This window comes from Opisthocomus hoazin, chromosome 6 (assembly GCF_030867145.1).
Source record: "Opisthocomus hoazin isolate bOpiHoa1 chromosome 6, bOpiHoa1.hap1, whole genome shotgun sequence".
NCBI classification, from domain to species: Eukaryota; Metazoa; Chordata; class Aves; order Opisthocomiformes; family Opisthocomidae; genus Opisthocomus; species Opisthocomus hoazin.
The window spans coordinates 23,130,693-23,148,166 of NC_134419.1; the positions used below are offsets into that span (position 1 = coordinate 23,130,693).

The 17,474-nt window shown below is 39.0% G+C and overlaps 1 protein-coding gene across 9 annotated transcripts in view; it reads right to left on the reverse strand.

Moving 5' to 3' along the window:
* Positions 1-17,474, reverse strand: part of NTNG1 (netrin G1) — a 178,359-nt gene that overhangs the window by 23,131 nt on the left and 137,754 nt on the right. For 4 of the 9 annotated variants that reach the window (XM_075422244.1, XM_075422246.1, XM_075422247.1 and 1 more), the window contains 2 exons: positions 16,268-16,435; positions 9,866-10,003 (listed from right to left, as the gene is read on the reverse strand). The exons of 2 other annotated variants lie outside the window; for them this stretch is intronic. In XM_075422244.1, coding sequence (XP_075278359.1) covers positions 9,866-10,003; positions 16,268-16,435 — 306 coding nt within the window. The remainder of the gene's footprint in view (positions 1-9,865; positions 10,004-16,267; positions 16,436-17,474) is intronic. 3 more of the 9 variants (XM_075422249.1, XM_075422250.1, XM_075422248.1) reach the window with 2 other exon arrangements.

The following is a 17,474-nucleotide window of genomic DNA, read 5'->3' on the forward strand; positions in this document are numbered from 1 at the left end:
TGGTCAGAAAACAATAGGGTGAAGTGGGAATCAGGAAATGTATAAAGGCAATTCTGTTAAGTGTTTTAGTTAAAAGCTCAGATATTGAAAGGTCTTGATTATTTTCAGAAATTCATTGATGAAATAATCGACCTGTTGATACTAAATAATAACTCCTTTAGTTCAACTAAATTTCTTTGGCAACTTCAGTCTGATGAGGGGCTTTTTTCCCTATATATTACTAATAACATATATTTCACTATATGTTACTCATAACAAATACTGTCAATGAGGAAAGACATCTAAAATCTCTTGGAAAGTACCTCAAATAGTAGTAATATGTAATTAAAAAGCCTTGAGTTCACTAGCGGATAAATACTACAGTACTCAGCTCTGTAGAAATACAAACCTGAAGCTAGAAATGCTGATTGCTTTAGGATTACATCCTTTCAGCATGTTCCCATTCAGGGCAGAAACACACCTCAGCATCAGGTGTGCCCCTGTACCTACAAAAACTCTGAAATCCATTAAAGGTGGAAACTAGTTGTTTAAAATTTAAATTTACAGGTAGACTGAATCTTGGTATACCTACTTCCATGGCATCCATTTATTAATGCATAGTATTAAAAAGCACTTTTTTTACTTCCAGTAACACCAGGGGAGCTTAGCTTGTGTTAGGGGAGGCAGTCCGCACCTTGCAAGTTCAAACCTATCAGCTCCTTCTAAACTGAACTTTGGGTTTTATATTGCCATCATTGTGAACAGCAAGAGCTCTTGGGAGAGCTGTATTTGCATGTGTGTAAGTGCAGTCCTAATAATCAGCACGTGCTGGTGTGAATGTCAAGATAGGAAGTGTTGACTGTCTCTAATTGCCTCAGGTCAGTAGTTTTTATCTGCAGTCAGGTAGGGTATAGATTATTTTACTTAATCCTTTTAAGACCCCTCCATAGAAATATCCGATCTGGGCATGTCTCTGGTGCTATTGATCTCTATTTGTACCCTCATAAAAGGCAGGGAGCAGGCAAATGGTACAGAAGTTATGGCCCCTGAGCAGGTTTAAAAGGGAAGTGTGACTGATTTTTCAGAAGAAAAGTAGTCCTGCTCATCACTGTTCAAATGAACATTTAATAATTCATAAAAACTGAGTTATAAGTTTCCCCTTCAATACTTTTCCAAATGTGAATAGATTAAATGGTAATTGCTATCAAGCTTTATGTTCTATTTCATGTACCTAATAAAAGTTTATCTAGTGGAGCTTACGTTGTATCTTTTTGATCTATTCCTAACTGACTGCAATACACTATATTAAAATATTTATCATTGTGCTATCAAATATTAACCATTTTTAAATTATCTGACTAAAGAAAACAAATAATGCTACTTGTTTAACTTTACATGAATTTCCTAATATTTACTTGTTCAGAAATCTCCCATGATACAGCACCAAAACACTGAAGACCCTAGAAATTGTATTCACTGTTTTAAAATAGGGCTATTTTGAAACACTCTGCTCGGATCTGGCACCACTGTTCATTTCGGCTCTGCATGCAGATGCTAGTTTCACTGTCAGTACAAGAGAATCTTTGACAGTTGTTTGTTCTTCTGTAAATTAATGGGTTTTGTAATTTTTTTTTTGTTTGCTTTTTGGAAAAAGCTTTTGAGAAGTTTCCCTAATTGTCCACCTGCTTATCCATCTGAAATTATGTGGCTTTGTCTAGTAAAAATACCAGCAACTTGTTAGGCTACAACGTGCATGATCTAATGGTGGAAAGAGGAGAATACTGATGCCACAGATGTGCTACAGTTGCATGGCAGCCTAGTCCACCCTAACTGCTGGCTGCCAGGGGTACATCACTCTCCAGCTGAGTGCGTTATGCTCTCCTAGGGTGCTCCTGCTTGCTCGACCCGTGGCTGATTCATATCACAGAACTAACACAGCAGAAAATTATTCTTGTTTGGTTAGTGTCCTGCTGAGTTAGATCTGAAATGGTTCAATGAAAAGTCAAACAAGTGCCTGAGAGATTGCTAGGGGTGTGGGACTACATAGCTGGGAACTGGGAGAAGAGGGATTGCAGCACTTGCAATCAGAGCAGTTTAGACAGACATGGAATAGCGGCTTTGAAACTGACACCTGGGCAAGATCAAGAGGAGAACAACCTCTTTGCTCCAATCCAACCCTTCACCTTGCTGGGGAGAAATTTTTCTGCTAAAGGCCAGGTGTATACATGTTGCTTCTGAACCACTTCTTTGAAAAAGCAAATCTGATCACCAGGTTATCAGAGTAAATCTCCTGAAGTGAAGAGCTGCAGTCTGTTGAGAGTCTGGTGCCTCTTAATAAGACCCCTTTTCTATGCCTTATTCTTCGATTGATTTATGACCTGTTATTTTCTTCAACTTCCCCCTCCCACAGGTGTTACCTAATTCACAATCCCCATCCTGTTCATAGCAGCCTTCCTTCCAGCAGAGAGATGCTGAGGTAATGTCCTTGAGCTCTCACCAATGCCCCTCCAGTCTATTCCTTCTACAGGCTCCTCCATTTCCACAATATTCCACACACTTTGTAGGCAGCAGTACTAAAAGCACCTTGAGACTTGATTCCCAACCTGGGCATGCTACAGTAGCTATGTAGATCTGTATAATAACTATATAGAGAAAGCATCCTATGTTTTCATCTTTTCTGTGGTTTTCATAGAGGAAAGATGGTTCACTTAATCATTTCCATTAAATACAGTGTTTTTGTTCTGACATGTTTATTTTGACTAAAATATCATCTTCCCAGAGAGATCAACCTTCTTTTTCTCCTTCAAATCAGTATACCATTAAAAAATACCATTCCATGATATTCATACTTCAGTGAACAATCTTCTATGTATTCCTGTATCTGTGTGGTTATTCTGTGGGTCACGTATTTTGGAATGAATATGTTAATATGCAAATTCAGTTTGTCTTCTCTCAGGTTTAAGAGACCCAGTATATCAGTATGGCATTACATGTATAAGTCATCAGCATAGTTCCCCCGAGGTGAGTGGAATCAGTGTTTTGCACGATCTGAGAATCAGGCCCAATAATGCTGTAATTTGTTTGTAATCTTGTTTTGCTTGTCTTGCATCTGTAAGCCATACTTGGCCTTGAGTTGCAGCAGTGGGACTCGGGATTGACTGAAGGAGAATTATTCTGGATTTATATTTGGAGCCAGTTGAAGCAGTCTATTTCTCTTACATCCAAACTCCTATATGTGCAGAATTTCTTTAATCTGCATAACGACAATGTAAGATAGATATTGCAAAATCAGTATTTCATGTATGAAGACCAGGGGCAGATTGTTCCTTGGGGACAGCAATGTTCAGCCCCATCAGAACATTATCCTTTTTAATAAATCCTTCCTATGTTTTACCTCCCTACAGCTCCAAGCATGGCATTGCACTTACTCGCACCACTCCTGGTACCAAAACACATCGGAACTGAAAGTACATACAGCACCTGTGCAGAGGGGAAACCTCACTGTATCCCGACCAGCTAAGAGCATTAAAACTGCTACTGGTAAAAAGATTAAAAAGATGCTAAAAGATATGGATGGATTGTCTATGTCTCCCCACAGAGGCAGTTGCAAAAGTAAGCTGGAAAGCAGGGCATCCTGATTCTGAATTTCTATTTCTTTTTACAGACTATAGTTCCCCAGGCACAAGTTCAATGTGTAGGTATTGAAGGACTCACAGAACACATCTGTGTACAAACATGTATAAAAGATCACTAACCTTCAAAGGGGGGAGACAATTACATTTATGTATTTAATCTGTCTAGAAAGAAGTGCATGATGTATTTTTTCAAGAAAGGTGGTTTTTTTTTTATTTAAGAAATGGATGGTAACATACTTTTTCTTGCTGAATTGTAGACACAAACTTCCAAAAGCAGGTGTTAATATAAGTCCCAGGGTTACAATTTCAGATTTGATTTTCTTTGGCAATTCAATCTGCGTGATGATTTTGATCAAATGCTTGGCTTATAACCTCAGGAATCCCAGGCCCTGGAGGCAAGAGAGGAAGCCTGCAGAAAGGATGACCCTCCCCTGGTCGAGCAGGACTGCGTGAGGGATCGCTTATGCCATCTGGATACCCACAAATCCATGGGCCCCAATGGAATGCATCCACGAGTGCTGAAGGAGCTGGCAGATGTCATTGCTGAGCCACTCTCCATCATTTTTGAAAGCTCCTGGAGGACAGGAGAGGTGCCTGAGGACTGGAGAAAAGCCAGTGTCACTCCAATCTTCAAAAAGGGCAAGAAGGAGGACCCAGGGAACTACAGGCCGGTCAGCCTTAGCTCCATCCCAGGAAAGATGATGGAGCAGCTCATCCTGGAGGTCATCATTAAGCAAGTGGAGGAAAAGAAGGTTATCAGGAGTAGTCAGCATGGATTCACCAAGGGGAAATCATGCCTGACCAACCTGATAGCTTTCTACGATGGCATGACTGGCTGGGTAGATGAGGGGAGAGCAGTGAATGTTGTTTACCTCAGCTTCAGCAAGGTTTTCGACACTGTCTCCCATAACAGCCTCCTAGGGAAGCTCAGGAAGTATGGGCTGGATGAGTGGTCGGTGAGGTGGATTGAGAACTGGCTGAATGGCTGAACTCAGAGGGTTGTCATCAGCGGCACAGAGTCTAGTTGGAGGCCTGTAACTAGTGGTGTCCCCCAGGGCTCAGCACTGGGCCCAGTCTTGTTCAACTTCTTCATCAATGACCTGGATGAAGAATTGGAGTGCACCCTCAGCAAGTTTTCTGATGATACTGAACTGGGAGGAGTGGTGGATACACCAGCAGGCTGCGCTGCCATTCAGCGAGACCTGGACAGGCTGGAGAGTTGGGTGCAGAGGAACCTGATGAGGTTCAACAAGGGCAAGTGCAGGGTCCTGCACCTGGGGAGGAACAACCCCATGCACCAGTAAAGGCTTGGGGCGGACCTGGTGCAGAGCAGCTCTGTGGAGTGGGACCTGGGTGTCCTGGTGGACGACAAGTTGACCATGAGCCAGCAGTGTGCCCTAGTTGCCAAAAAGGCCAGTGGGATCCTGGGGTGCATCAAGAGGAGTGTGGCCAGCAGGTCAAGGGAGGTTCTCTCTCCGCTCTATTCAGCCCTAGTGAGGCCCCATCTGGAGTACTGTGTCCAGTTCTGGGCTCCCCAGTTCAAGAAAGATGAGGAGCTACTGGAGAGAGTCCAGCAGAGGGCTATGAGGATGGTGAGGGGACTGGAGCATCTGTCCTATGAGGAAAGGATAAGGGAGCTGGGCTTCTTTAGCCTGAAGAAGAGAAGGCTGTGAGGGGACCTAATAAATGTTTATAAATATCTCAAGGGAGAGTGTCAAGAGTATGGGGCCAGACCCTTTTCAGTGGTGCCCAGCGACAGGACAAGGGACAATGGGCACAAACTGAAGCACAGGAAGTTCCGTCTGAACATGAGGAAGAACTTCTTCACTCTGAGGGTGACAGAGCACTGGAACAGGCTGCCCAGGGAGGTTGTGGAGTCTCCTTCTCTGGAGATATTCAAGACCCGCCTGGAAAAGGGCCTGTGCCGCCTGTTCTGGGTGACCCTGCTTCGGCAGGAGGGTTGGACTAGATGACCCACAGAGGTCCCTTCCAACCCCTAACATTCTGTGATTCTGTGATTTGTAACACATGATAAAATGCAGGCAAAAAAGCTTATATTTGAAAGAATCTTATAAGTTGAGTGCACACTATGACAGAATATGAATTATCTAACAGGCTGCAGAGTAATGCCAGTTCAGTCTGGAAGACAGATACAAGCACTGAGCGTAGTTTGAGCATAGAAGATAAGAGTGTAATCCTCTGTCTGCTTTAACAAAAGCTATTTAAAATGAACAAAAAAAAGAGTAAAATAATAGAAACTATTCAGAGCTTGATATAAAGCATCTGGCTGAAAGCTAATTGTACAATATTTACACCATAGAACCCAGATGACTGAAAACAGTGATTCACAATAAATAATGCACTGAATTTAACTCAGGTACAAGGTACCACTGGTAACTCTTGTACTCAGTTTAGGCCCACGACGACAGTGGGACTGCATGTTCAATCTCTTTATTTGCTCATTGACTATGTGAAAGGAGATAGGGGATACTATTAATCATTGGACCTTTCCTCACCTGTTCCCCTGTGGGGTGATCATGCCTAATAAAAATTCGAGCTATGTTGGTAAACTGAGATTGGCAAAAGAGTAATTTTTTCTTTGCCTGACTGGATAAATATGCAGCTGGTTTTGGAATCAATTCTTGGGTGCGTGAAATTAAAAGGTGTTATTTTTAAATGCTCCTGTATGTATGCAACAGAATTTAGTCATCTGAAATGTCATGGCCAAGAAATACAAAAGATGCAAGACTATGAGCAGTACACTTAGAAAATCAAATGAATGCTCCTGCTTAATATTGTCCCTTCATTGTTTTTTTTAAAACTCAGGCAGTCCTTCTGTATGTAAATATTTCTACCTTTTGTCACATGTTCCTCTTATCACAAAGCACTACGTTCAGTTTAAGATGGGCTCAAAACAGCTGTAGTTGCTGGTTAAATTTCTTGCCAGGCGTGGAGCTTTTTCTTCTGTTTTTATGTTCATTTTTAAAGGAAATATAGTTTGATTTCTATAAAACAGAAAAATGAAATATAGCTATGTATTTTGTCATGTTTCTGGAATTCTAAAAGGGTTTTACGACCAGACTGTTCTGTTCTTAGTTCATTCCTTGCACTTTGATCTATGTATGCATGCTGGTGAGAAAACCATTGTTGGTATCTGGGAGGGAGGCAGAGAGCTATACCCCAGCAGCTTCCCCGCACGCACAACGCTTGCAGCATGAATGGTTCTGGGGGAGGGCTTAGAAGTACTGCAAGGCACAGTCACATCTATTGTACCTCTGAGGGCAGCAGACCTTCCTGTACCAACTAGACCCTGCCGCCCACTATGTCTATGCAGCATAAACCCTGAATTCAGTAACAGCTGTTATCATGGTGCTTTTTATCTGGGAGGCAAAGTCTAAAATTGCATCTGACCTCTATATACACAGAGACGCAAGTGATGAGCGCTCTGCCTAGATACTAAAAGGTTTTGGATGAAATCAGTAAGAGTCAGGTACCTAAATGAGTAAGAGTCAGGTACCTAAATTAATACTCTGAGGATAATATCTTCTGTGTCTTTTGCCGATGTGTGCTGTAAGGTAGACTAACAAACAGTAATCTATCAAATGATATACTGTGAGCCTTAGAAAACACCACAAGTCTTTAATGTTGCTTTATCCCAAATATTTCCCTAATATGTATAAAACGAAGCCACTCCATTTACTAATACAATCATACAAGTAATTAAAATACATGTGGTATAGATTTAACGTTTTTATTTATAGGTTGAGCTTCTGGTTGTCCTAGGTCAATGATTTTTAGCAACAAAACTCCATAAGAATAGATTTTCTTAATAATGCCAATAGACTATACAAAACAAAAAGTAAACAAACACATCTTGGTCTGTTAAGTCTCTGTGTGTATCTTTGCATATATACCTTTCTGTACAGCACAAGCTCAGGGAAACAGATCAAAACCACAAGCTATATGTCCAGACAAATAATCTTTTTAAGCTTTGCTCAAATTGCCACACTAAAAAATTAAATGAATTGGAATTCTGTTCCTCCATGTAAAGACTTGAAATGAGATTTAAATCAGCATGTGCTTGGTAAAACGTAGCACTTTGATGTCTGCTCCATAAAACTGACAACTGCGTGTTTTTCTTCTGAATTTGATTAGATAAATTGGTCAAACTTGGAGAATATCTAACAGTTACACAATCAGACTGAAATTTGTTCAGAAAATCATAACACAGTGAGGGAAACCTAATTAGTTTTGTCAGCAAATCTAAAGGCACTAGCTTGCATTTCCAGAAACTGTCTAAAGCTTTTACAAATACTCTAATTCAGGTAAAATCGGGCTAATTATATGTTGGGCTCAAAAAATCCTCATTAAAAGAACATTACTGGGTTTATAATGTCCAAATCTGAAAAGACAGGAAATACTGCATTTAATAAGCAATTGGTTTGACAACCTGGTACATATATTATTATATTAATTACACGACTGTAAAATTTGCTCCACAGACCTCCAGACCTGTACAATATTTAGCTACTTAATATCCTTTTTAGACCCGCTGTGTGGACATGGTGTTTACTGTACTTTATTTGAGTTCTGCTGCGCAGAACCATATTGATTTCCTTTTTCATGTTTTTCCCTGTGGTTCCTGTCACTACAATATCTCAATGCTTCACAAATTCTAGTGCTTATTTTGCCAGTACCTAGGGTAAGACACAGGGGTGGTGACAACCGCCTTCTACATAAGGGGTGCAAGGTAGAGGGAGATCCTATGATTTTTGAGTGCTTTTTTTGAGATACCTAGGATCTGATTTTTCAAAATATTAATAATAGAGAACTCTGAGATTTGAAACACTATACCTGCTTTCTGCTGCAACTGTAAATGCTCAATAATTTTATGAATCAAAACTAAAGTGCAAGCATCCAGAAAATGAGAATACAGTTAACAGCCACATGTGAAAAGTATAGTTTAAATAACCTGCCAAATATAAACAGGAGCTTTCTGGCAGAAGCTGAGAAAGTCAAATTTTCTCAGGTAATAGTTAACTCTGTTGCCCACTCAAACTTCCTTTCACTTCATGTACTAGCTTTAATGCTAATTGGTTAATTATTACAATAAGTCCTGAAATTTTTATTCATTGATTTTCTTTCCAGATATATTTGTTGAATTTTCACAAGCCCAGATTTTCTACTTCAGAGGTACTCATCGCTTGGAGAGGCAGCAGTAATCTTTAGCTTTATTGTTGGTTGTCTTTTTTTTTTAATTTATAAGATTTGCTTTTGTTTTAGAGCATTTAGAGCATTTGTGTGGCTATATGGCAAATTTTATAATATTTGGCTAATAGGTGTCAGTAATTACATTCTCTCTTATGTTTCTCACTCTTAAAAATCAAAAGCAAGCTCTTGTAGAAATCTCTTTAATGTGTGTGTATAAGAATGGAGAAAGGCAGGGAGAAAAGGTGAAAGAAAAACATGAAAGGACTCTCCAGATTTTCTGGAAGTAGATGATTAAAACAGTTATAAAGAATAAATCTGAAGAATTTACTACAGAAGAAATTTTCAATAGAAGTCTAATCCTGTGTGTACAGATGTGGTACTTCCACTCACTTGTTTACAAGACCTGTTAACCAGAAGAGAAGCTAAATAGGCAACTAAGCATTGAAACATTGAAACAACATCTGCTCTAGCAATATTTACACAAAAATTCAGCTCTTATTTTTAAGGATGTTAAGTATGCCTCCTTTTATTTTTTTTACCTTTAGCTTTTGTCTAGTTTTCACTAATTATAACAGGTAATGGGGCAGCGTTTTGCAGTTTTATTGTGCAGGGACATAGTTTTTACATATGAAAGCATATTTAAGTTACTCAAGAAGTTGCAGTTTAGTACAGAACAAAGTGAACATGCAGAGAAATCACCTTTTGTCTTTTAGTAAGAATTTTAAATTTGGAGTTAATATGCTGATGTTTTAGTATAGAAAACTTATTTCACAGTTGGCAAGACACACATATTTACATATTTCAGTGGGAGCTTCTCCAGGCGCTGGTGAAAGAAAGACAGAGAACACTGAAAGTATATTGAAATAACTGGAAGGCACAGTCAATTTACTGTTGTCATCTGGGAGTGTCCAAAAAGGTTCAGGCAGTATGGTTTGTAGAGCGTTTTGCTCATTTTCTGCTCTTAAGTAGCTGCACGTGATAGCATACAGACGCAGAGGCAGCAAAGTTGCAGGACAGGGGCGACTCTCAGAGTTACTTACGTTGACAGCCCAAGCTGTGCCAGATATATCCCGGCAGACATTTATCACATTTAGGCCCTGATGTTCCCTCCTTACACTCACAAAATCCTCTGTCATTACAGCGATCATGGACTGAACCAAAAGGGTTACAATAACAGTCTGCAGAAACAAGACAACACATACACACTGGATTCAGGTCTACATATGGTGATAATTCATTCAATACCAATAAAGGGTGCATTTGCAGTGCTAAAGGTAAAGGAAGACTGTCTATTAGTAGTGAACGTAACTACTACAGGTCCATTTATTTGTTTGCATATGTCATCTCAGGAAGCGACATTTTATGTGGTAAAGAGAAAAAGTAACCAGAAAAGATATAAAGGCAGAAGATACCATGTTCTTTGAGGATAAGTGATTGTAACAGATTTTCTTTGGTAAGAACATTTTTGACAATTTAATGAACATTAGAAAAGCTTTGTATAGTATGGATAAATCAATGTGCCATCAGGGTGAAATGTTTCACATTATTAAAATAGGCTTATCTATATTAATCAATATTGTCAGAAGTGCTGAATGTCTTTACAGGGCTATATAAATGCACTTTACTATTTCCAAGAAAGTCTTCCTTTATAGTTTTGAGCAATATAATAATTTATGTGGCTATTTCCCATTCAATTCATAAGATTGTATTTATCAGTGACGTTAATAAACCTTTTACATATTCCACAATGAAAAGCTTAAGTGAGCAGTAATGTAAAGCAAAACTTAACAGAACTGGCTTTACGCTGTCATTTTCATTTCTCTCGCCTCCCAGTGGGCATATGGAAAATGCATTGAGGCTCATTCCCCATTGTATATTTTCCACGTGTGTTCAGCTAATTAAAGAATGACTAAGGTAACCCATTTCCTCCCACAGCATTTACTGTGTTGTTCATTCACAGCCCTTTTTCTTAACGTGATTACAATATCTGTGTTCAGCTTTCAGCTAGCTGAACAAAGAAGACAAGACAGTAGCTACCAGAGCTCATTTCTGGCACTCGTGTTCTTCAGTTTGTTTCCTATTATTAGTATTATTTTTTAAATGAAGGTCTATATCTTACTTGTATGTAGACCCATGTAGACCCAGAGTAACTCCACTGTCAACTGAGACCACAGGCACATTTTGGCAGCATCTTATCTCTGCTGCTGCTGAATGCAAAGGATATAGAAATCGATTCCTGAATCTGGGCAACCTGCTGGGAGTCTGGCTTTATATGTTTGTGAATCAGTGCTGCTTTGATGACTACCTTTGGCAATTGTTCCCTAGCATTAGGTTAAAGCTCAGCAATATTGTAAATGACAGATTGGAGTTGAACCGGGAAGTAAAATATTAAAAAAATCGAAAGGAAAAACTGTAACAGGAAAAAAATTACCAGGAAGACATTTGTCATCTGTTGCCTCAGTGTTTATTAACTATAAATTACAGATGGCACTTTGAACATTTGGCATGCTGAAGAAGAATAGTTACCTTTGGCAAACAGCTCCACAATAATAAAAGAGTCAATTAGCTGGCAACATTCATTAATGAAGTTGAAAACTGACAGGCCAAAAAATACTGTCTAAGGCTGAACAGAATTAATTCACTGAGCACAGTGAGTGCCATTTGAAAAGCTGGCAATTCTGATGTTAATCAGATGTATGTTTTGTTTATGTAAACAGGCATAGAACTGAGATATGTATTGAATGCAGGAAGTAAAATTTGCTTGAAAAGTGTTTATAGAAAACCTCGAAAGACAAAAAGCTTGGAATTACATTAGAAACCAAGGGCCCGGTTCTTGTACATTAAAAATAGCTTAGTTTGGACGTAATGGAGTTACAGTGATTTAAACAAGTAGTTGTGAAAGAAATCTACGGCCTATGATATTGAATCTTTATAGATACATAAAGTTAAATTTTCCAGAGAGCAAGAACCTGACCCTGAATCAGTGAAAGCTTTCCTACTGATCTCTGTCATATAAATATGTAAGAAGTACCAGGCCCACATATTGCTGTTTAAGGGAAAGTAGATAGTGGAAACAAAACTTTAAGCCAGGCCCTTTTACTAAAGTAGTAGATCAAATCAGAACACTGCACAGACCTAGTAACCTTTAGTAAGTAAATCTAGCCTCTGTCTTTCACAATACACAATTGATACCACGGATATATAGCCTACAGAGGTCCACAGAACATCCAAGCTCGTGGTTCAACACGGTATCACAGACCGTGGAACACCTCCCAAGACCTGCCAAATACTTAAGATATTAAGAAGCTCTAAAGCCACAAGTCCAGTGTGCCATGGGGAGGCAATCAGTGTCTCCAATGCCCTTACAACAGGGCATTAGATAACATTAAATTAACATTCCCAGATCATCCTAATAAGCAGACCACACACCATGTTCCAGGGTGGGGAAAAAGCCTCTGCAGATTTGAACTGGGAAGGAATTTTCATCCTAACCTCCATCTGGTGACTGTTTGAAGGATCGGAAGATGACAGCAGTAGTCATCTGTTCACTGAGATTCACTGTATCAACGTGATGCTGCCAACAAAACAATGAAAAATCAGTTAAAGAGGAGGTTGAGAAAATGGGCCAAAGCTTGCAGGCTTGCTGCTTATCAGCCTGGGTTGACAGTGGCTGCAGGACAACCCTCAGGGTTCACTCAACCATATATCATTAAGGTTTCTAAAGGTCTCACAGGTGTTAACTCAAGCTTAAAGCCTAAGTGACTGAAAGGTTAGTTTTCTTATAGGTGTGACAATAATTACCATTTCAATATTTATGTTGTGAGGCAAAGGAAATGTTTTATTACTCTGGGTCTACTTGGTGGTTTCCATGCTATCCATGCTTGCCAGTGTGTGTATTCACTGAAATAAACAGTTATTAGGACTTTATCAAGACCTTGTAAAAATAAAAAGCTCTTCAAGTTGTTAAATTCTCTTTCACTGTAAGCATGTCAAGTGAATGATTTTTAACTTTAAAATACCTTGACTTAGTTAGAAACTGTAGTTGCCCATATGAGATAATTTTGCAGTTAACTGACAAATCCACAAATTTTTGATATTTCATTTTGGGAAATAAAATCTATTTTGCTTCTAAAGAAATTAAGGACATAGCGAAATTAGATTTAACCCACTGTATAATGTGTTGCATTTGGTTCACTGGTAAAAAACTTCTCAGTATCTCAATTCTTTGTAACTTGACAGTTTCAAAAATGAAACATTTTACATTTTCTCCATTCAGTTAGCATTGGCTAAGACTCACAGATTTGTTATTCATGTACTTACCATATATATCTATGAAAACTATAATTTGGTTAAATTAGAGCCAAAGTCCTGATAGCTGCCATTAAACTAGCTTATCCAAACATTTTTTTATTTTTCTATATACATGGCTCAAGAAGAAAGAATTAGCCTGGAAAAATGAGACTTTCATATGGGAATAAGACTCGCACGTCACTGGAAATCTGCTTATTAAAATGTTCATGCCAAAATTCCAGTCATACTTAAAACGCAAAACACTGATTTTAAACTCAGAGAAAAGAGAAATGAGCGTTTCCAATAGAGCAAGACTCTTTGTGTTTGACCTAGAAGGATGGTGAGTCCATCAAATCTGAGAGGTGAACATACTCTGTGCTTTGCAGGATAAAATCTTAGAAGCCCCAGTTCCTAAGGACTTTAAGCGCAAACTTCTCCGCTTTCTAAAAAGCACTCGGGTATCTGCTTCACTTCACTGACTTTAAACAAGAAGTAGCATGAAAGTTGTCTTAGGTTGGCGAATTAGCTAGAATACATATATTTTGTATGCAGTATGATCACTATGATCCTGAAAACTGTCTTACTCCAACAAGAATATTATTTATTTAAAACAAATTACCTAATATGTAGCAAAACCAGTGTTTGATCCCTCAGCACAGGAAAGACATGGACCTGTTGGAGCAGCTCCAGAGGAGGGTGACAAAAATGATCCAAGGGCTGGAGCACCTCTCCTATGCGGAAAGGCTGAGAGTTGGGGCTGTTCAGCCTGGAGAAGAGAAGGCTGCACGGACACCTTTTAGCAGCCTTTCAGTACTTAAAGGGGGCCTATAGGAAAGATGGGGACAATCTTTTTAGTAAGGTCTGTTGCAATAGGACAAGGAGTAATGGCTTTAAACTAAGGGAGGGTAGATTTAGGCTAGATATAAGGAATAACTTTTTTACCATGAGGGTGGTGAAACGCTGGAACAGGTTGCCCAGAGAGGTAGTGGAGGCCCCATCCCTGGAAACATTCAAGGGCAGGTTGGACGTGGCTCTGAGTTGAAGATGTCCCTGCTCACTGCAGAGGGATTGGGCTAGATGGCCTCTAAAGGTCTCTTCCAACCCAAAGTATTCTGTGATTCTATAGTCATCTCACATGGTACAATTCTCATGGGAGCCCAAGAGAATTCTGCTTGCATTAAGAAGTGAAAGTCAGCAAATGCATCACATTGCCTCTTTTTTTTTTTTTAAAGACAATTGGTAAATGACAAGATTTTACTTTTATTTCTGCAGAGTATGGGCAATTTCAAAGTGCACAGTTGTTTTACTAAGACATTATAAATACATCACTTGCAAATTAATTTAAAATTTTCTTATTTTTGACTGCTGTCTTAGCATTTCAGTGTACATGGGAAAACAATTTACTGATGAACTGATGAAAAATCTCAGAGTAATTTAGTTCAATATTCATTAGACCTATTTAGGCAGATGAAATTGTACAGCCCTGATGTCATACTGATGATGTCCATCATCTGCATCAAACAAGTATGAGGGACAGTTTTTTTTTCCAAGAACATTTAATTGGGTTAATCTCCTCAGCAAAGTCATACAAAATCCTGACTTTCCTACTAAAGTTCTTAAAAGTTCAGACTAATTAATGTTTTCTGAATGTGTTGTCAAGCAAAGTTTAAAGAAGGACATGTGAAATGCAGTGCGTGGATGGATCTGAGTGGTTATCACGACGTAAAATGTATATCTGTCAAGCTGCAGACTGAAACAAATAATAGCAACCTAAATAGTTTCTGGCTTTAATCTCAGCAATGGATTATAAAGAATATTAGAATATAATTTGTATACTTATAGTCTATTTTATCATATAACTACTCTTTCTTTTTGCTTCCTGGAAAATGGAAAGAAAAACATCACAATGAAAATCCGTAACGGGTTCTACTGATCCTTATGTCTATAAAAAACATAATACAATAAATTCTCCACCTCTGTTATTAGAACAGTGCCTTTTGTGGCTACCTGTTAAGTATGGGTCATTGTATGAGGCTTCCTTTATTGACACTCCTCTTCCAAGTAACAGGCAATAGCACAAGAGGAAATGGCCTCAAGTTGCACCAGGGGAGGTTTAGATTGGATATTAGGAAAAATTTCTTCACTGAAGGAGTTGTAAAGCATTGGAACAGGCTGCCCAGGCAAGTGGTTGAGGTGCCATCCCTGGAGGTGTTTAAAAGATGTAGAGATGCAGAGTTTAGGGATGTGGTTTAGTGGTGGAATTGACAGTATTAGGTTAATGGTTGGACTTTATGATCTTGAAGGTCTTCTCCAACCTAAACGATTCTATGACTATGTTCAGTCTTCACCTAAAGTGTCCTAACTTTTGCTATATACTGTCTGTGGTGACATGATAACAGTGCATGTCTTTCTAGTGTGATAAAAGATCTTATATTTTTTCCCAATACCCTTTTTTATTGCGTTCTGATGGTTTTTTTAGTTCTACATTTTTTGATATTTCTAGCAAACACTAGGTCTAAAGCACTGTTTTAACCTAAGAAATCCTCATCTAAATCAACATCACGTCAAACTGATTTGACAAATTCTGCTCCTAACCACGTGGGTATAATTTCAGTTAACTCTCTAAGGAGAGGGAAGGTAACACTGCATTTACAGCCCTGCTCCTGAAAGCAGAATTAGCTGCAACATGTTTTTATGAAATTTAAGTGAATAAAAGGGGTTAATCCACACCACTCCCCATGTCCTGTTGATGGAGCTGGCAACTTTTGTAGGTGTCTGGGCAAATATTCAAGAGTCTGTACTAACAATCCCGAAAGTTAGTCTAGGAACAGGTATTTATGACTTAACCCTTCAGTTTTCACATGTGCAACTCCAGTGTGGCTCCCTGCTGGGGAAGGACAGCACAACCAGTTTCTCTGGGGCTTCCTGGGAAAGTCTTCCCAGGATCCCTTGCCAGGGAGGTTCATCGTCATATAGAGATTAGCCCTGGGGCTACAGGGGCAACAGAAATGAGATGAAAAGTCTACACAGATGTTCTTATCCATTGAAAAAGCTCATTCTGGCTCAACTGGCAAGTAAGCAGCAGTGGTCCCTAGCAGCTGCCAGTAGCTGAAAAGGCACAGAAGAAAAGCCGCAGTTATCCCAGGACTGACCTATGCACACATTTTCATCATCCAGCTCTGCAGAAGCATTTCTGAAGTAGCCCAGCCTGCATAACTCACAGTGCTGACCTCTAGTGTTGTGCTTACAGCTCACGCAAATGACCGTATTGAGCAGCTCGATGTAACTGCACCGGTTGGAGTGCCCGAAGCATTCACAGTCTTTCAAGGAAGAACAGAAATGTATACAAAATGTATACAGCAGCAGAATAATAGCACATTACATGCTTAGTAAAAATGAACCATGAATAGAAGTATGAATGAATGGCACATACACGTTAATCAATGCAACATGGACAACAGCAGATGTTTATCTGCAATGAAAGTGAAGTTTATTTCAGGCAGGTTAGCATGACCCAACGACCATGGCATGACGTCAAAGGTTGGCTGTTGTTGGCAGACCTGATGGAACTGAAGCATTTGCAGTTGTAAACCTTTCAGGGATACTGGAGGCTCAGTTTCCGTTGATAGAAATACACATCTTTTTGCATTTTTGAGACAAGTATAAATCAAGATATGGGAAAAACTTCCTCATACTAAAAATCTTAAATAAAGTGGACAAAATTGTCAAACCATCATGCTTATATCCACAACTGTAAGTAAAATAAAAGCTCTGTTCTGACATAAATGGTGAGTATTCAAAAATACTACTGAACTCAGGGTGCTGTAACTGGTAGGCACCTTGGGATCCAGACTGCTTTATTTCAAGACCAAACAAATCTCTAGTTTGACAATTTTGGCCAGCACCTCCTAAAACAATTAACAGAGAAGAAAAGGAAAGAAGAGAGGCGTTATTTAAGAGCTATTTCTACTGTACTTCCGAGGTAAGCATTAACCCATTTTCATATTCTGACATGAGAAACAATTGGGTCAGAAAAGATAATGAAAATTCTGAAATGTGTACTGAATAGAAAGCATGCTTACTGCAGCCATCTGAAATGCATTTGGCATGACAGCCACTTTTTAAAAACCCTTTCATTAAACATAGAATGTCAGTGCCTTTTAGTCTTTAATCACAAGCAATGCTAAGTTTTATGCAGGAAGAAGTAGAAATTAGAAATGTATCAATATCATTATTGAAGGCACAGCTATGCTTTGTGTAGAAAGCTTCTGTAAGTCTGATCACTCAATTCTGAGATTATGAGCCCAGAATGAATGCAGGGAAGGTTATTAGGATGATCAGAGAAGTAGAGAGCCTATT